At 35.6% G+C, this 21068-nt stretch overlaps 1 protein-coding gene across 4 annotated transcripts in view; it reads right to left on the bottom strand.

Annotated features, from left to right (window-relative positions):
* PCDH9 (protocadherin 9) overlaps positions 1–21068 on the bottom strand; it is a 679091-nt gene that overhangs the window by 297784 nt on the left and 360239 nt on the right. Inside the window, exon 5 of one of the 4 annotated variants that reach the window (XM_059821043.1) lies at positions 8895–8902. The exons of the other annotated variants lie outside the window; for them this stretch is intronic. Coding sequence (XP_059677026.1) covers positions 8895–8902 — 8 coding nt within the window. The remainder of the gene's footprint in view (positions 1–8894; positions 8903–21068) is intronic. 4 annotated transcript variants of the gene reach the window in all.

The following is a 21068-nucleotide window of genomic DNA, read 5'->3' on the forward strand; positions in this document are numbered from 1 at the left end:
TTATTGTTACTTTTGTTGTTACGCCGACAATATCCGATGGTTAAGGGAAAAGAAATATCATAGTTCATTCAATTGGTGTCATTGTTAGCAGAAGCCATAAACCACTGGAATAGAAAGCATCTAAGCGGAGCCTTTAAAAATACCCAGGTTTGTCCTCCTAGGCTTCCTGGATAGTCAGTAATGACAGGTAGGTATGTCGATAAGTCAATTCAGATCTCAGTCACATTCTGACCGATGAAACTTGGAGCACCTGTGCTCGTGTTTCAGCTGTCTCAGTTAAGTGCCTCATATTAAGTGACATGAATCTGGGCCCCAAGTGTCCTCTTTCTGTTCTGCCAGTGGACTAGCTCACACATTCTTAAAACGCTGTGCATGGATTACTTACTTAGCCATTATACTTATTCAGGAGATAATATACTAGCTACTTGCAAGAAGAAATAAAAGCTTCCCACAGAGAATTCTTCTATGCACAATGTTATTTAAATCTATCGCTACTTCTTGTATATGAAGGGAAATATTTTCTCAATATTAATGGAAGAGAACACTTTTAATTTTGTTTCTGAAGATCAAGCTTGATTTTAGAAAGATTAGCTAGGAAAGGGAAAATATCTTGATTGTTTTCCATGTCTCACTCTATCATTTTTTCAATTCATCTGGCTGTCCATCTGAAATAGCTTGCAAAAACAATGAAGAAAAAAACACACCACAAAACCTGGAGAATAATCTGCATTTAAATACGATTTATACTTTACAAGGACTATGTTTGGTCACTGCCTTAAATACATAGTCTTGCAACATGGAGATATTTTAAGATTTAGACAAAGGTTTCCTGTACCATCAACAATTAAACCCTTTCTAAGATGTTATCACTAATGATGTTAATACCAGGCCTAATCATGTTATTACCTTCATCATAATCTTGACCAAGTCAGTTTGGAAAAGATTTATGCTTTTAAGATGTAGCATCATAAATGTCAACTGCACACGAGTAACCCGCCTTCAATACATATTTAGGCTAGCTTTGCTTTCAGAGGGACAGGAGGGCAAGGAGATTTCTTTTCTTTTGTCTTTGAGATGAGTAACAGAGAGTGGCTTCTTCTTTGACTACTAGATTCACAAACAACCCTTTTATAACATGGAGTGAAAAAAAAAAAGAAAAAAATTACCCCATAATACAGTAACACAATATCTTGAATTTTGCAAACTGAAAATTTCTTTCTGTAAAAGATAATGGTTAAGAGGGCTACAATTAATTGTCAAACCCCAGTCAGGTTAATGAATGTAAATTATGCCATTCCTCCCATTTATACAGTCATAGTACTACTGTTCTTTTTTTTCTTTTTTTTTTGGAGGGGGCAATATGTTAATTGCAGCTATTTTTACAGACTCTTTAAATAAGACTGAGGGACTCTATTTCCTTAAAAGTATGATCAGGCAAATATGGATGCTGTTATATATATTGGTTAATATATGGTTCTATGTGGCAGTCACAGAACTTGCAATTACAAATACTCACTGACTATTACTGAAACTGCAATTACTTCAACATTTCTCCTAGCAATGGAGTGAAAAATTACCTACAGGGATCAGAGACTTTCATTCTTTGTGTACACAGAGATAACTATCTAAAACAGAAAAAAAACCACAAATGATTGCAAAACCTGAAAATACTTTACAGCCTTCTCTCCCTCCTGAAATCACATCTTTTTGATGAAACGGTAATTTGTTAGCCTGAGAATTTAACAGGACTGAATTCATACTGTAAATGCACTGGGAAACCTATACTGCCTCTGTTTCAACTTCACTCTCAAATCTTTATTCATGCCAGGAAGGGTCTACTTGCTACTCCATGGAAATCTCATGGAAACTTTCTCAATACTTAAAGTAGCTATGCATGGCATTATTTTTTTCTATGGACAGTTGTACTGGGTGTGAATGGCAAGGTTTTGGTACCGGGGGGCTGCCTCGTGCCAGACACAGCCAGTTCCAGCTGCCTCCAAATGGACCCACCACAGGACACAGCTGAGCCCATCAACCAAGCTGGTGGTGCCTTGGGGAAAACATATTTAAGAAAAGGCAAAACACTGGAAAAGGGGGGTGGATAAAAAGTGTGAAAAACAGCTGTATGAACACCAAGGTGAGAGAAGAAGGAGGGGAGGAGATGCTCCAGGCACTAGAGAAGAGATTCCCCTGCAGGCAGTGGAAAAGCCCATGCTGGAGCAGGTTTATCCTAAAGGAACTGCAGCCCATGAGGAGGACCCATGCTGGAGGAGAGAAGTGTGAGGAGGAAGGAGCAGCAGAGAGGAGCTGTTAGGGACTGATGACAACCTCCCATTCCCCATCCTCTTGTGCTGCTTGTGGGGCAGTAGAGGAACCAAGAGTGAAGTTGGGCATGAGTAAAGGGTGAGGAAAGATGTTTTAATATTTGGTTTTGTTTCTCACCACCCAAATCTACTTTAATTGGCAAGAAATTAAATCTTCCCCAAGTCAGTAACTGGTAAGCAGTCTCCTTGTCTTTATCTCAACCTACCCGCTTCCTCAGATGATTTTCTCCTCCTGTCCCACAGAAAAGGAATAGTGACTGAGTGGCTGGGTGGGAGTTTGTCCCCTAGCCAAGGCTATCCCACCACAGCAGTGAAATTAAATGTAGGTGTATCACTTATATGATGCTGTAGCAATTCTAAAACAAGACATGGCTTACCTCCTTGGCAATGTCTTTAATTTTGTTTTAAGTCCCACTTTTGCAGAATGAATCATGTCTGTAAAATTTGTTTGTTTGTTTTATTTTTAACAATAAAACACACCTAAAGCTGTATGAGCGTAGGTAATTGAACACAAAATTAATTCCAGAAGGTTTAAGTATTGTACTTTGAGTTAATTGTTTTCACAAATAGCTTCATTGGTACTGTACATAACAGAATCAAGAAGAGGCCTGTGTATCCAAAAGCTGTTTCTTTTTACCATTGTAACAGGTAGCCTAATATCACAAACAACACAATGCAACATAACCTTGTATTGCTTTTAATTAACAATTAGTATGTAACAGCATATTACCTCTGTGAAGTTTGTGTCTCAAGCTTTCCTTCACCATCAAACCTGTGCTTTTTCAAGTTTTCCTTAGCAAAAACTATGAATACTTTCTACAGTGGCAAATATTTTTATCATGGCAATATTCAAAGATCGATGTGGCAGAGGCACTCGAATCCACTACTTATACTTTCTAATAGGGAAAACTGATATGAATGATCTGAAGACTTCTGTGATTAAATGCACCAGAAAACAGGTATTTCCAATGTAAGCGTATGATTTTCAAGAATGCTAGGTACAGATAACACAAAACAGAAAACCAACAAAAAAACCCGCAAACACACAACAACCCCAAACCCCCCAAAACCCAACACCCCCCCCATTGGTAAGGAAGGACAAAGCAAAATTTCCTTTGACTTTCTGAACAGGAGATAAGGTGGCAAACTCCTTAGAGACACTTTAAGAAAGAAAGGAAAAATACTTGATGCCCCCTCCATGAGGTATTCTTAAATAGTGTTGTGAATTAGTCCTGTAAACCAATGGCAAAATGATACTGAGTTCAAATACTAAGTACTTGATAAATATCTTAAGCATGAGATACTGTATATGCCACAAGGGACGTATTAAGGCTAATTGCCAACAAAGCATTTCAGCCTTACCCATCTAAAATTAGTCATCTAAGTCTCATCTATGTATACAGGCTCGCTTTTTATCCAGTCCAAAGACTTCTTCCAGACAATTCCCACCACTCTCAGACACCTCTTTTTAAAGGGTCTTGATCACTTGGTGTCAGTTTCTTTCCACTGACCATAGGAGGAGCTAGATGTCCAGTTTACAAATTGGCAACAATTCTTAGAAAACTGAGTTGAGTGAGATAATTCCTACTCAGGCTAATCAGAGGCAAGCAATTTCTAGAGAAGTATCTCCTCTTTGCCAGTGGGAAGCTAATGCAAGGTCAACTTTGTAATGTATAGGGTTGGTTAGGTTTCTCTTTTCTTTGCTTTTGTCTGCTTTGCTTTGCTTTTACAATGTCCCCTTTGTCTTTAATAACTTTTGATTTAAACCACATCACAAAACTAGTTCCACAGCCCTGCAAAGGAAAAAACACAAAGTACCAACCCAGAGTTTGGAAGGTTTACTAGGATTTTAAAAGCCAATCTTTGTAGAAAATTGTTAGCCTGCAGGCAGTGGTGCAAACTCTAAAACAAGCTACATTGTAGTTTACCTTATTGGACTTCTATTTTTTTGTTTGATTTGGACCTTTAGAGGGGATCTTCTGGTTAATGGGTACATTCTGAGACTGTGGGTTACACTCATTCATTACTTCAACCAGGTTAACACCAGAGGGAATGCACTTCAACCGGTGTGGCATAAGTAGTGAAATGATGACATTAATTTATTTTGTTGCAGAGTAGAAATAAGACTATTTTTAAATGTAAACAGCATAAACACTGAACTGAAATCGGAACTCAGAAAAAAGATCTTCCATTTAGCAAACTACAGTATTTTACCTCATTTCATAGGAGTAAAGACTAATTTCACAGTCCACAGAAACAATGAGGAACTGCAGTGAAAATGTGAAAATTAGCAATAAAACACCAGGGTGTTTAGCTACAGTGTAAAATATCCTAATGAAATTTTCACCTTGTATCTTTGACCACCCAGGAAGTAGTTTTAATTAATACAAATTGAAGCCTATGATGTAATGAGGGAAAAAATATATATTTCAGAAAAGATACTCACTGTGAAAATTTTCCTTCTGTTTGTTGCAGGTTTTTATCATGTGTGACCACGAAAAGAGTTGTTTATAAAACAGTAACTTTGAAAAACCCTAATTAGAAAGCATGTACACTGAAAGGACATTTGTTTATATATTAAATTCCACCATGTGTATCAAAAAAGTCTATCTCTTCAATGTAGCCTTCTCAAGAAGTGAGACTTGATCCTCTGTGGTGTTTTACCTTATCATTTACCCTCCTGCAAAGACAATGTAAATCACTGCTAAATTTGATTATCCACTCAAATAAGACAGCAGTCAAATAAGGCAGCACCTGTTATCATGGCTCCTGTGAAGTCAATAGCACTGTGACAATTGGTATGAGCAGAAGATCTGCGCCTGAGACTACTTCAGCCACTTTGCACAGGTGTGCCTAACTTCGCAGAGCAAAGTGTCCGATGGTAATCAAACAGACTAAGAGTGGCAAGCGCCAGAACCCCCCAGAAAGGCCGCTCAGATAGAGCACTTCAACACATTTGACTCTAGTGTTGTTTTGCAGAAGAGGGAATTGATATTTGTTCATGAAGGGCCCAATACTGTGTCAAGTGCTAGTATCAACATCTGCCCATCATGATACACTGTATCTCCAGATCTACAGCTTTATACTGTCTTCAAGAGAGTTACCACAAAGGTGAATGGGAAGAGTTTAGTCCTGGATGATTTTTTAAATTTTTTTTAATGTAAAACTGCATTTTTCCAATGAAATAATCAATAGCTGATTACTTCTTTTCCTTCATGGGTCTCCAGATTGTGTATAAAATATATTAAGCAATTTAATTTAAAACAAATCAGGCTGAAATCTAGTTCATAAATGATACAGAGCTTTTGACAGCAAGAGAGGCCCTTAGCATTTATTTACTTTTCAAACTGAAGTATAAATAATTTAGTGGTGATAAGACTTCATTTGAACAACATGCAATTTTATAATCTGTTCCTAAGTAAACTGATTGTTAACTGTGTATTATGCTAAGGCAGGTCTTTTATCTATTTGTCATATCCACTCTTTTTACCCCTTTGAGTTCCCTCTTATACTAATAAAGTTTTTGTCAATTCAAATACGTTTCTAGGCTGGGTTTTGTGGGTTTTTTTTTAATAACCAGAAAATCCTTTTTTGGGCTTCCTGAGACTCCACCAAGTAATTTAGTCATAAATAAATTACGGCAAAATAAGCAAATGTAATAAAGACAGCTATAGATAGTGTCTAGATCAATATGAATGTTACAGTTTTCTTTCACAATCTTTTTAACTCAAGGGAAACCCTTGCCACTCACACAGAAAATTATTGAGCTTCCACTCCACCAACATCTTCTCTAAGACATTGTCGCATAATGTGATGAGAAGAATGTTTTCAGAACTTCAAAAGAAAATCATACAGCATTCTGTCATGCTCATACATCTTAAGACAAAGTTTTTCACTTTAAAAATATAATGATGCTTTAAATGTCATTATGATGAAGATGCAAGGGGGGAAATACAATAGAAGCTTTTCATACACTTCTTAATCAGGGAATTTTAATAATTATTTAGGGTTTTTTTTTAGACAAAACTGTCCTTAAAACACTATTTGTCACCGTCTCAAACCACTTACTCTCTTTTAAGATATTCTCAGTCCAAGGAAGTGTATTCTAAAATTTTTATGAAAGACCTTCTCCAATATCTAGAAATAGAGGCCTCCACATTATCCAGTTGTTTTTTACCTCTGGAGTAAGTTAATTTCTATCTCTTTCTATGTCCTCAATAATGTCTTTCCTCTCAGCTTTTAAAATTATATATTTGTCTTGTCCATACATCTTTGATCCCAAAAGGATGTGGAAGCTCATTAGTCCACCAAAGGAAATCAGCATGTTTAAAACTGAGTATCATCTATTTAAATTACATAAAATATAAGAGGCTTACACAATTAATTTACATCAAATACAAGAAATGAAAACTTTCTAGTACTCCCCAGACTTAGGATAATTATTTGTGTCTATTTGTAATTCTACAATTGCTTTTCACAAGCAACAGTTCTAAAAACAATTTTGAGCATTTTAGAGTCCACAGTGGAGCCAAAGCCAACAGACAACATTTAGCTAAATACCAAGGCAAACCAAAAAAGAAACCAGACAATAAAATAAAATGAAATAGAGGTAGGTAGCTCTTCTCCATAAAAAGAAATTTTTCTGAATTACAAGCTGGTAAAAGACAACAATAAAGTATATGAAATATGTAGCAGAGATTTCATTTTCCATGTCTTTGAAACATCAGAACAACTCAGAAATGTAATCTACCAGGAATACAACCTGCAAACTGGAAATAGGTGTGATGAGAAAAGCAAATCCCTTTTAAAAGTCAGCCACCTAATCCTGACCTGCCAACAGCTGATAGATTCATGCCAACTTCCATGCATTTCCAGGACTCAATTTTGTTTATTTTGCCATGATCTATATCAAACAGTCAAGCTATTTTAAGGTATACTTTAAGATGGAAAAGACTCGAATCTCATAGTTGTACTGACAGTTGGAGGCTGCGAGGCACAAATACTATATGTGGGTTCATTCTAAAAAAAATGAGATTAACATTCTAAGTCTTGAGTGAGAAAACTGAGAAAACATCTCTGTTACTGTGTTTTCCTCATGCTTCTGGAGTTATATTGAATTTATCTGGAATGTTCCTAAAGTTGTAAAATAAAAGAAGTGGTGAAAGCAGAGCAAAGAAGTTAGGAAAAATGGCTATGTACAAGTTAAAGGAACTGCTTGCTTTCTATACAAAAATACATAATCCCTACCTCAGAACAGCTTGATGAAAGTACTTTGTTGATTAATATGAATCAATTCCTCACTCACATCACCAAAATTATAATTATATAACCACTGAAAAGAGTAAGATGCTGTAATTACATTAGATGCATTGGAGTCTTAAAGAAGTAAAAGCTGATTTTATTTCAAGAATTCTTTGCAGACTGAATCACCAAAGATTTTGATGTTCATATGTATTACTATTCTTCCTTTTTGTTGTGTGCTTGTCTATGTTCTTTGGTAGACTCTTATAATCCTGATAGTTTGTGTCCAAGAGCCCAGTGGGTGTGTAAGAAAAAATCTCTAATATTTTTGATACAGACTAGAAATAACACTTACAATTTTTGAGTGAACTGCTATAAAAGACAAAAAGGGCTTAGAAAATGCCTTTAGCTTCTAAGGAACAAAAACATTTTCCAGCATACCATAGCAAAGATACATTTATTAAAAGTAACTGTTGTTTCCTGTAATCATGAATTCATATCCTACCTTGTGCTGGTTTTGGCTGGGATAGAGCTAATTTTCTTCATAGTAGCTAGTATAGGGCTGTGTTTTGGATTTGTACTAAAAACAGTATTGATACACAGGGATGTTTTAGTTACTGCTGAGCAGTGCTTACACAGAGTCAAGGCCTTTTCTACTTCTCACACCACCCCACCAGCGAGTAGGCTGGAGGTGCACAAGAAGTTGGGAGGGGACACAGCCGGGACAGCTGACCCCAACTGACCAAAGGGATATCCCATACCGTATGATGTCATGCTCAGCATATAAACCTGGGGAAAGAAGAAGCGGGGGGGGACGGGACACATTCGGAGTAATGGTGTTTGTCTTCCCAAGTAACCGTTACGTGTGATGGAGCCCTGCTTTCCTGGAGGAGGCTGAACACCTGCCTGCCGATGGGAAGTGGTGAATGAATTCCTTGTTTTGCTTAGCTTGCCTGCGCGGCTTTTGCTTTACCTATTAAACTGTCTTTATCTCAACCCATGAGCTTTCTCACTTTTACTCTTCCGATTCTCTCCCCCATCCCACCTGGGAGGAGTGAGCGAGCGGCTGTGTGGTGCTTAGTTGCCAGCTGGGACTAAACCACGACATACCTCCACCGTGAATAACATGTTAAAGTATTTTCATGGGGTAAGATTACTTCTCAAATTCAGAAAGAAACTAGAGCAAGTTCCACTGAGATTTTAATCACAGGGACAGTATCTGTATAAATTGCAAAAATCACACCTTTGAGTTTTTCTATATTTTTTACTTTCCAAAGGCATAGGTCAAGACTGTCTTACTCAACTCCAAAAAACATACTCTATTTACACTTCTGAGTCTCACACATATCAGAAACCACAAGGCTTATAACCTTGCATAAAGATTAGTCAGTAGAAAGGTGAACACTGAGGTAAAGCTGCTGCTAAGCTTGTATTGGTGAACTTGTCATAAAAATACTGTATCAAAGGCATGACTTTTGTTTTGATTCCCTCAGCTTTTACTAGGCACACTAGGTTGATTAATTTTAGCTATTCATAACTCCAGTTAAATTCCATTAAACTACTATAAGAGAATAAGAAAGTTAAAAGTTTACATCAGTCACTCTTCCTGCTCTGGACAGCACCTCCCTGGGTACAAAAACATGAAGAAATTAATATCTGGCAAATTGAATTATAAAAATGGCATTATCATATCATCCGTTACATTTTCAGCTTCTTTCATGGGTTTTCTTTTCCCAGTAAAACTCTCAGTGTTCTATTCCAAGTACTCAAATTCTTCCAATACTGAACTTTTGCTAGGGCTCACCAATTTGTTTCTTCAAAAATAATGGAAGACCCTAAGATTCTTCTCTCCTATTATCTCAAATACTTTAAGAAGTCCTCTGCCTTAGTTCCTGATCATCTGCAGAGAAGTTTTTGGATCTCATTTATAGAAAAAAAAAAGAAAAAAAATCATATCTAGGCTCTTCTATTTCCCTATGTACTAGTAAATGAATTAATTTGTATTCAGTCTTTATCCCATCACATATTGGACAGACACTACCATATATGCCTTAATTAGCTCAATACTAATTTATCAGCATTTAATTGTGTAGGTTATATGATATTTTTCTGTCAGCATGCTTACACATTTTATATAAACCTTCAACAGAATTATAAAAGAATTAGCCATAGGCCTTTAACTAACGGTTTATTGGCCTGACTCTCAATACTAGCAAGGTGGGGATGATGCAGAAATAGGACGAATGTGTCTGAGGAATCATAATTTCCTTAATGTTGTAAAGATACTATTAACTCAAGAAAGATTTATTTTTATTTTATAAATTCTTATTTTTATATTTATATTTTTATTTAAAAGAAGACAGGTAAATGCAAAAATCATGGATTGCAAGTTGTTTAGAGGCACTTTCCATCCTTCCTATGATATAATCAGAGAGGATGTGGAGGATTTCTGTAAGAAGACCACAAACAGTCTAAAAGAGGCACATCTTTGTATTCCTTTAAAAATGGCAAAAAAGGATGCATGTTAAAATCCAATTCTGTGATACAAAAATGAATATTCAGAGCCTGCTGAGTGCAAAAATAAATTACTCAATAAGGTTAAAAGAACACTGAATTCTGGGAAACTGATAGAATGCAAGCTACAGCACAGATAATCATTAGGCAATGAGAAAGATCTGGCAAGATTTCTGTAACAAAATTAATGCTGATAACTCTGCATCATCAGAAGTACAAGTGGGACTCAGGATAAAAAAAGAACCATGTCCTGTTTAAGTACTGACAGAATATAATACCATATGTTGAAAAGGACACTATTAATAGGCCTATCTTTTCTGTGAGATGGAGAAATACTGTTTAACTTACATAAGCTGCAAAATTATTAAATTCAGAGTTTAAAACTTTGCACATTATGAAAACATTAGAGGAATACGTCTTAATTATTTGCAAGGAAGAAAGACTTAAGTTAAAACAGAATTCCTTAAAAACAATCAACAAATAAAAACTCCATGACTTGGTCCAAATTATATTTTCGGATTATCTATCATCTTTCCACCAGCTGAGGTGCATCTCCATCCTTTCACACAATCTCATTATTTTTGTAGATAGTTTGTTTTCTGTGATCACTCAGCCACTTGGGACAGTTTTCCCTCTGTGTCTTGACAAGTGTCCTCTATCTACTTTCCTGCTGTTCAGACATCATCTACGTCTCTGGAAAAATAATTACCTGCTATATTTGGATTGCTTGAGGATTTTCTCTGTCTCTGCAATTGTACAACTTTATACCTGTGTCAATTAACTGAATGAAACAGGTATTTATATTATTCACTAATCACTTACAAACTTGCATACAGCGCAGGAGCAATTTCACTGCTTGATTTAAATCCCTAGAATAGCTCCCTTAAAACCAAATCAAAACAGACATGCCACATTAATGCAGAATGTTATTTGACTAGGAAAAATGCAGACGTCAGTAAAAGGATGTCTGCATAACATAAAATCTTGTTAAAAAATCAGTAAGTTATTAGTTCAAAATTTGTAACCTGCAGACCACTGTCAATCCATTGTCAAACCAATATTTACAGTCTTTCCTTCCATTTCTAGCCCTTTAACCTCCCAATACCCAACTCAGGTCCTAGGAAATCCCTTCTAGCCTCCTTGTTTAAATTAATTCTTTCTGATTCAGCTGTAGGCTGGTTCTAATCCCAACTACATAAAAACTACATTTCTTCCCGCAGCATTTTGTCTAGGAATCATTTTAAGGATGGGAAAGAGAAAAGTGGCTGTCCTGCTGCTGGTTCATGTTTCTCGTCCTAGATGTACTATATTGTTCAACAGTTCAGATCCAACTTAACTGTCCACACTGTTAAGTCAGCTCTGTCCATGAGGAATTTCTAGGGAATTCTGCTGCAAAACATCATTATTTTAATGTTTTGTTTTTCAAAGTACCAATAAAATTTGAGTCACATCTTCAAATTGTTTTCATAGCTAATCACTTCAAATCCCCAAACATTTATTTTCATGTACACTTCATTATCATGTACCCAGAGGAAAAAATAAAAATACAAGAAACCAGATCAAAACAGATCCTAACTGTAAGAAAAAGCAGCAAGGAAAGGTTAACAGAAGGCAGACTACAGTTACCTGCTTATGGGAATTTTTTAAAGATGCAAATTTCATTAGGACAGAAAACGACAATGTAGTTTATACACTTCCCCAAAATCATTTTTAAGAGTGATAATTTTGACCAGTCTCCTGTCTGCAAATGACTTGAGGCTACAATAGACACATAAATATAGAAATTTATTTCTTTGTAAAAACACCAAAGAAAACATTTCTCTCCCTCTACCAAAGAAGTCCCTATATATTTTACTTAATGCAGAGAACTGAAAGCAATCCTGAGGAGACACAGCGTATATAATAATGGAAGAAAAGGCTATTACGAGGTTCAAAAGATCACATTTTCTATTCCTTTTCCCCTCTACAGAAACAACTACACTTGTTTCTACCCTAGCTGATATCAGTCTAATTTCAAAAACTCTCATCAGTGACATTTTCAAAACCTGCCTCGAACCTCTAACCCAGTGCTTAGGCATCCTTACTGTTATATATCCTAACTTATAATCTAAATCTCCCTTGCTGATTTTAGTCTTTATTTGTTATGCCTACACAAGTTTGGTATTGTCTAGATTGAACAACCACCGTTCTTTACAACTTTTCTCGTGGATTATATTTTCTTTAGACATCTGCTCATTCTCACAGCTGGCCTGTAGTGAACTCTTTTCGTCTGGTCCACATCTTTCTACTCTGGAGTGTCAGCAATTGAGCCTCATCCTTTCAATTATCTATTATCAGAAATCAAACCTATGCTCTGTCAACTCATTCTTTGTACAGAAAACCTATAATAGTCAGCATTTCCCTCAAAGGTTAGGTTAGAAAAATAAAATGCACTTCTACCTGTATCTGGGTTATTACTGCAGATTGACACAAAAGACAACTTACAAGGCCTTAGGTCTTGAGCATATTAAGTATGGTATAGCAGCAACACTTTTAATTACCGAAGTACACCAATCAGTAAGAGACTCCAGTATATGCACTTTTTCACGAACAAGAAGATATTTTATGTTCTTTGAAATTAACTGATAGAGACTCCTGGAACATAGGTACTTTTATATATGTATTTAGTTTTAATAATGTTTGCCAGACAGGCTAATTTAAGATTATGACTCAATTTCACATCAAGAAAAGGGCAGAATAGATAGGAAAAGAGAAAAAAAAAAATCTGTAATGCTTTATGGCATCACTTTAATGTATACATCTTTACATGTATTACAGATATGCAATTTTGGGGGGACATGCATGTGTATTCTTCAACCAAAGGTGCCATTGCAGTTTGCATGTGCTGTATGCATGGGATTGCATATGTACTGCAGCTTGCACAGCTGTACTTTGCTAATTATATCTAGCAGACTCACATACTGTGGTAACAGGGAATTTAGCATAAACAAGTATTTTGCAAGATTATGTAGGTCTTATCACACCCAGTACTGAGTGAATGAACTGAAAGTTTGTTTGAGTATGTCAACCGGAGTCATGCCTTTGACTGTGGTTCTGACATACCCATAAAGGGATGAATACTTTTAGGGACCAGTTATCAGCTCTGGGAGGTGCAGCTTCATGTATGAAAAGGACTCGTTGAAATGTATTAATCAGTCCTCCCCGAGAGTTAAATTAGCTAAATGCAGATAAAACGGAGTCCTCACTGTATCAGTAAATACAGTAAATTCAGAAGCACAGGTACTTTGGAGACTCCGTTATGTTCACAGTTTCCTTCAGTCCAACCAAACAATGAAATGTTGACCTTGTTGTTCATCCCAAATATCTTTCTGTGTCCTATTGTAGAAGAAATTTTTGCAGTTTACCCAGTCCCTAGAATTGCAGCAAATTGTCGATATTTTTGCAGATACATTTCCCAATCTCACAATCAGCCCACTGGACTGGAAATATGCACTTTATTTATATGATTTGCAGTTGTTTATGCTCCAGTATTTTCCTGTATTTTAAATATAGTGGACAATTCTAGATATATCTCAGGTTTACACCTATGAACGTTCTTTAATTTCAAAGCTCTTTGCCTACATAACAATAAAAGGAGAAGCAGGCCCTGGATGTATTTCCTGCATATTGTATGTAATTCTCTTGCCTGTTAGATACTAAATTACTTATTGAGTCTCCCTATCACTAGTTTAATAAAAAGTTAGGAATTTTCTGTATTTGTACGTGGGTGCACAACTGTGTTTAAAGTATGACTTTCTGAAGAAGACGGCAGCCTTAATGAACTAGAGCAATATATATATATAGATAGCTATATATGTGTGTGTGTATATATATCTAGTCACATGTATAGATATGCATATCCATATATATGCATACACACACATCCCACAATAAATAAAAGCCCAACAATTCACAATCAGCAAAGTATTGTGATACATTATAGCATATCTCACACTAAAGATTGTTTTTATAAGGTTACAAGGTTTCCTCTTTAAGTGTGTTATTTTTCTTTTTTTTGACTACCTGACAATTCTGCTGTGTCATTCTACATTAAGCAGAGTTAAATGAAAGTTTGGGGAAAAATAGTAAAAAACCCTATAAAATTATATATACAGAAACACACATGTGCATAATAAATATATATATGTGTGCTTGTATGAATAATCAAGGAATAATTCTTGATATTCCTTGGAACTCAATGATATATTTATTTTTTCAGGACATCACAGTATTTCACAGAGATCAAAACCTTCAAATGGATACAAACTTAGAATATCATTATGGACAGCGGGACATCAGGAGCTAAAAGAATTTTTGACCAGGGGATTTTGCTCTTTTTTTTTTCCCTACCCCCACAGCTGGAAGAAAACTGTGGAGCCATCATCTTGAATAAAATCCAGAGAACATAAGTACCTATTTTATTTTCTTATTTCAGTTTTCCCCATAGCTATAGGTTATTTACAGCATATTTTTCTCATTATCTCTAGCTGTATTCTGTGACAGAAGGAATCCTACTCACAGTCCCCATGATGCCCTTATATTGTACCTGTATATACCTCACTTGGCCTTTCAATTTATTCCTCTACTAATGTTTCCTTTCCAACCCTCCTCATTTTAAATGAGCTTGGGAAAAGTTGTTTCTGAAACAGCGATTTAGCTCATTTTCTGGGCCTAGAGGAATATAGTTAACTGATTTATTGCCCTATGGATGTTGTAATTGTTGCAAAACATGATGTATTCCCAGAACAGTGATATCAGTATGTCATTTTGAAAATATGCCTCCCAGCATTCCACTGAAATTAATGAAACATCATTAAACAGTTGCAGTTCTTAAGCATGTTGTACATTCCAGCATGCAAAGAGTTATTGACAAACTTCAAGATGTCAAGAGGTAATATTTGTCAAATCAAAGCTAAAGACAGTAATAACTTCTGAACAGGTGTTTTAATAACATCCCAAGTTTCAGCTCTTTAACATGCACTGTAACTTTGAGAATCTGTAATAGAGAATGAAAAATGGTTGGGCTGACTTCAAGCATGCAAGTAATTTAGGAGTCATGATATAGCTATTACAAATTATCAGGAAGATTCCCCCCCATATTAGGAGAACTCGCACAATTAAGGTTACTACTTTCAAAAGACCTCCTTGATAACAAACAAGCAAAAAAATAAAAATAAATACTAAACCTTCTCTAATAACTGTTTATAAGATTCTTTCAGAATATATATACTCAGGTAGAAACAGGTTGTTCTTATTATCATTTGTAATTTGCCAAATTAAATTAAAAGGTAGGACAACATTTTCAAGATCAGGTAGCAAGCATTTTCAGTATTCTCTAAAATTCATATTTAGATTATTACATAAAATACCTGGTTTAAAATATACTGAATAGCTCCTATTTGAGCAAAATTTTGAAAATTAAGCCACAAGAAACACATTTTCAGAAGCTGGTAAAATTAAATGAGTTGAAAACTACACTCAAATTTAGGAATCTAATTTTTACCATATGTTAAATGTTATTCTTGCAATGTATGATTAGATGAGGACTCAACCCATACTTTAGCCAAAGCTCATCAGCTGTCTAAAGTGCCACATACTATTCTGTAATGTGGCTTGACTAAGATCAAGTCAGCAGAGTCTTAAGGAAAATCAGAAACAGGGAGATCTACAGCATTGGGAACTCAATCACACACTGACAGAATTAAGGAGGCCAACGCTCCAAGCTTACCTTTAGAAATGAAATCTAACTTTCTAATAGTGAAAATGTTATCCTGGACATCTAATTTTCACATAGCCATCTGAAATAAGTGCCTTTTCTAAGCAGAGTTACAATATACACGTTACAGCATAGGTTTTATGAAAACAGCTTGGTTATCCCATGTGACACAAATTATTTGCCCTTATAATACGAAAAACTTTCTTTTAGTGGTCTGTTCTTGGTATTGGTCACTGATGCTCTGGATAATACCAGTAACACAAAAATAATTGCTATTTATGATCTCCATTTTCTGAATCAGTTTATTTAAGCAGTGCATAAATGAAGCATGCTCAAATTTTCATGCCAACAGTCCAACATTCCATTATATGTCATATTTTTGTTTACAAGGTACTTACTAGTCTCCATCTGACTAGTATTCTAAGAAATATTGGAAGCATTAATAATCTGTCTTTACTTATACCAGACAAATGGCTGGGAATTTATTGACTGAGACTTTTTTATTTCATATAATGATCTGTCAATCCAAGTACAAGCAGGTATGCTATTATGGTTACTAAGTACTTCATTAACACTTCATATTACTTACTGTTCTTAAACTACCAGAGCAGCAAACAAAACACCTTAAATGGCTATAGACACAGTAGAAAATGGACATGGGATATATGAGAAATACTAGCAATGAGTAAATGTTGCAGGCAAATAAATATTGGAGGCAAAACATATATAAATAAAACTTCAGAGACACGTTGATAAATGTTTATATTCACTTTTCTATTTAGGGTATTCAGGATAGCTGGGCTTCTTAACTTTCTTTTTTATGAATTTGAAAAACTAAATTTCTATGATGTTTTCTATATCCTACTTTTCTGCATAGATTAGTCACTGTAAGTCTTTAATAAAGAGAGGGGGAAAAAAATAAAAAAACCATCCACCTGAAACGGTCAAAATTTTGTGGATTCTGTATTGATCAGATCGCTAATACCTCACAAAAGGAAAGTTTAAAGATAAGAATTCAAGAATTCATGAATTGAAATGATAAATAAAAACCATAAATATCTGCATAAACCAAATATTCCCATTTGCTACATACTATCAAAAGCAGAGGGTAGAACAGTTTTTTGCATTTAGCCTGATGATATTCCCTGAAAATGCGAAGAAAACTGTCACCTCAGCAATATTCTCTGGTCAATTGAGAGTACAGATGCCACCAATATGATAACTTAAATTAACAGCATCTAATTTGAAGAAGGAAAATAATAACAATAATAATAATTATAAACCCAACAATAATAATAATAACCACGTTATAGCTTCTAATTATTCAGGAACCAAAGTATAAGCTTTCAAGCTATACAAAATCATGTCAAAATAGCAATAAAGATTTAGCAAAGTAGAGAATTGTCCTTTTTGGTCTAAAGTAACATTTGCATAAATTATCATTAAAACTCTATTATTTTACTTTAATTCATTGTTTCATGACAACAAAACAAAACAAACAAACAAAAAAAGCAACAAAACCCCCACATAAAGTCGTTGTAATGCCTTCCTTGTAGGAAGGTACACTCAGATAATAATGGTGGATATGAGTCCAAAATACCACTTGGAAATGGTGGCTATGACAGAGGTTCTCAGAAGAACTCAGAAATATAAAACTTGAGGATTTTTATTTCATAAAATTCTACAAAATAAAGTTCTACAAAATTATTGTCCAAAGAAAGCCTTTCACTATACAAATAGAACTTAATACTGAAAATTTATATTTTGATAATCTGGGGAAGGGAGGGGAAAGAAAATTATTGCACAAGCAATAAAACACTTCTGTGATGATGGTGGGGTTTTTAATTATCTCAAACAAGGAGAGTGCTATTGTTCAGCTAAGGACCTTCTATTGCCTTTTATTTCATTTAGAAGGCACTCACCTACCAGGGTGATGGATGGCAGCCTACAGTAAATAGAATGGGGTAGATTTAATGCTTGCCTTCCCAGTTAAAAGTCTAAGAATTTGTGAAATGGAAAGGGGCTTGGTCCTATATTGTCCTCCTCTCAAGTGGTTATTCACTGGCTACCTGACAGCAAAAGGAAGTAATCAACCATCACCTTCAATGGGGAGCAAGAAAAAAAAATCTTAATAATTTTCTGACAAAACTGTTAGGGAAAAGGCAGCGTAATTTTAAGATGCAAGAATGATACACAAATTTTTGATTTTTTTCACACAGAGTATCAGCATAGAGAGCTATTCACATCTGGTATAAATGAGAACTATGCACTTTTTAATTTACTCTTGAGTCTTACCCGTTTGAATGCCTCCTGCATCATTTTGCAAGGTAAAATGACAGCACTGAACTCTGACTTAGTATCATATAAAATCATTTACCTAGTAAAAGTTTGGTTGACTGGGACCATATGAGTCATCTTAATTTGACTTTAGAATTCAGACAAGAAAAAATGACAGCTGTCCAGCATCTCAGCACAATGATAATGATTTCTTGCATTGAATTAATAGCAATGAAACATGCCTGATTCCAGCAGCTGTTGGAAGCAGCAGGGTTGCTCCAGTCAGAATAAAGAGAGACTTCCACCTCCCCAGATAAATGCATTCAAATCAAACAGTGCATACCAACAGTCAGCAGTACCCTGCTCTTATGTTAACAGTGATTAATCATATTGCTGATTGGTTCTTAACTATCTTCACTTCTATCCTCACTATGGACAAGATCGCTGAGCTGCTCATTAAAAGAGCTGCTCATGAGCTGCGGGAGGGAGGGATGGGGATCCCTGAAGAATTATTATAATCAGTATGAGGCCTTTTCAGCACTTTATATAAGCTTAACTGAGGTCAGGTGTCACTGATTCCCCACACCTCTCCTGAGGCCAATACCACTTTGCACCCCGCTACTGACAATACCGTCCAAGTAGCACAATTCTGTTTTATTGGTGGAACATTTGTAGGAACTACAGCATGAGGAAAAAAGACAGTTAACTTTATATACTTAGTAAGTGGTCTGCAAGTACTGGAATATGTGAATATAGAAAAATGGATAGGATATGGGCAGATAGTTACATAGTTGTAACTGGATAATTTGTCACAGGCACATCATTATTTAACCCCTCTTCCACTGCCTGTTATTTTAGCCTTCCACAATTTAGGTACCCAATCTAAATTACTCATCCAGTCCACCTCTATAGACAAAAGAGAAAGATCTTCCAGAGAATAATTCAAATATCAGAAATTAGATGCCCCGGACAAAATGATTCACTCCCTTGAGATTCTTGTTTTCTTACACTGACCATAGATAGACCTGGGATTACTAGTTTTGTCCTAGCACCTAACTTTTAGATGGTTAACTTTTGTGAGAGAAAATAAATTTATCTGAAAACAGTCACTAGATTCTTTCAAGTTGTTGACCAATCTATCTCTGTTGCTGATTCTCAGTCTGCAGGCTTTGGTCAGATTGTCAGAAGTATTTGTGATACAACTGGACATTAGACCAACCTGACCACATTTGTCCAGCATAATGCTGGCCTTAAAGAGAACTTCATTGGTGTTTGCTCTCAGCTGGATTTGTATAAGGCAATGAAAAGGCCCTGTAGCGATTGAATTAATTTACTACTCAGCATTCTTCAAAATCACCTTCTTCCCCTGTTTCTGCTCTCTGATCTGACACATGTATTGGTAGCTCTTAAAAGCAGATCTATCTGAGCTCATCCACTGCTGTAAGGAACTGAAAAAACTAATCTACGTACAAAATGCTGTGGAGGTCACCTCATTAAAGTTTTGCTGTAAGTTACTGAACAGTAACAAAACAGACAGTTTTAAAGGCATCTGTTACTTAGCCACACATCCTTGTGGATTTTGGTCTCTGTAACTCTTGACAGCTGCTTAAGTCATTACCATATCCTCATCAATGTAATCAGTACCCTAAGGCTGCCCTACCTCTCAAATTCACAATCTGCAATGCTGCTCACTTCAGTGCTTTGGGGCATATTAGCAACTCAAGCTTTTTCTGCTTTGATGTGCATGTTCTGTACCACTGACCCCAAAATATGCAGGTCTAATGAATTGGCTTTAATAGTTTTCTTACCCACTTAAATGTTTTTGTTTTAATTGGCTATACTACCATGTATCCTGAACTACACTGAAAAGTTCACAGCATAGATGCTAATGGTGCCTTTCTAATTACTGCATAATGAACAAAGGTCTGTCAGAGCAATTTCAGAGGTTAAACTTTACAATTAGGAACCCCATTTTAATAAAAATCAACCTAAAAATTTCACACACTTAATAGAAATAATCTACACCACAAAATAATATTTTTAAAATATCTGGGGTTTTTAAAATTTTGTATAAATACTTCTAGTTACACAAAATTACTATTTTCTTCATTCCCTTTTAATCTACCTGCCAACAGCCACAATCTCAGCTTTATCACATTGTCCCTGAAGTGTACTTAACTTTTATGGATCACTGCTTTGGGGCTGAACTTGATTTCTCTTTTCATTTACTTTGGGGAGCACTCTTAACTGAGGGGCAGGGTCATGCCATCTACTGGCAAGTTTTATATCCAGGCTTGTAAGGAGCAGAATCCAATGATTTGTCTTCGAAAACTCCAGTGCTTTTTCAAACTAAATTATATTTTTTTCCAATATTTCCAATTACATAGGTATCAGTAAAGATATTATTTCTAATGGAGGCAGAAAGTGTAGCAGCTGGTCCTATTTCATCCCCTGTGCCACCTTTGTGCATCAATGGCACTAGCTAAAATACTTTTGCATCACTGCTAGCCTGAAGACCTGTGATCATGATAACATGGTGAAAGTTTAAGATTAGGGAGGACGAAAATGATGGAAGGCCTCCCCATAATGTCAAAAGACTGTGGATTAGGTATGAGCAAGGTCCAATATCAGCAATCTCCATTATAATACCAGCTTTCTGCTCCCTTCATTCTCCTCATGTTACATTAGGTTTGACAGCTGGGGAGTTTAGCAGAATATTCATACACCTATGTTGCACACATTAGCTATAATTAAAACAGCACCTGATGTTAGGATAGTTAGTAAGATTGCATTTTTAAATGTTCAGCCACCAGAATACGTGAAGTTCAACAAGAGAAAAATATTGGGACATTTCACTACCATTTCCACTTAAACATTTAGATACCATTTCACAGTAATGAAGTGAGATACACACTTTTATTCCTAAAAATGTAGCTACAACCTTTATTTTCTGCCAT

This window comes from Gavia stellata, chromosome 1, assembly GCF_030936135.1.
Source record: "Gavia stellata isolate bGavSte3 chromosome 1, bGavSte3.hap2, whole genome shotgun sequence".
Taxonomy (NCBI): domain Eukaryota; kingdom Metazoa; phylum Chordata; class Aves; order Gaviiformes; family Gaviidae; genus Gavia; species Gavia stellata.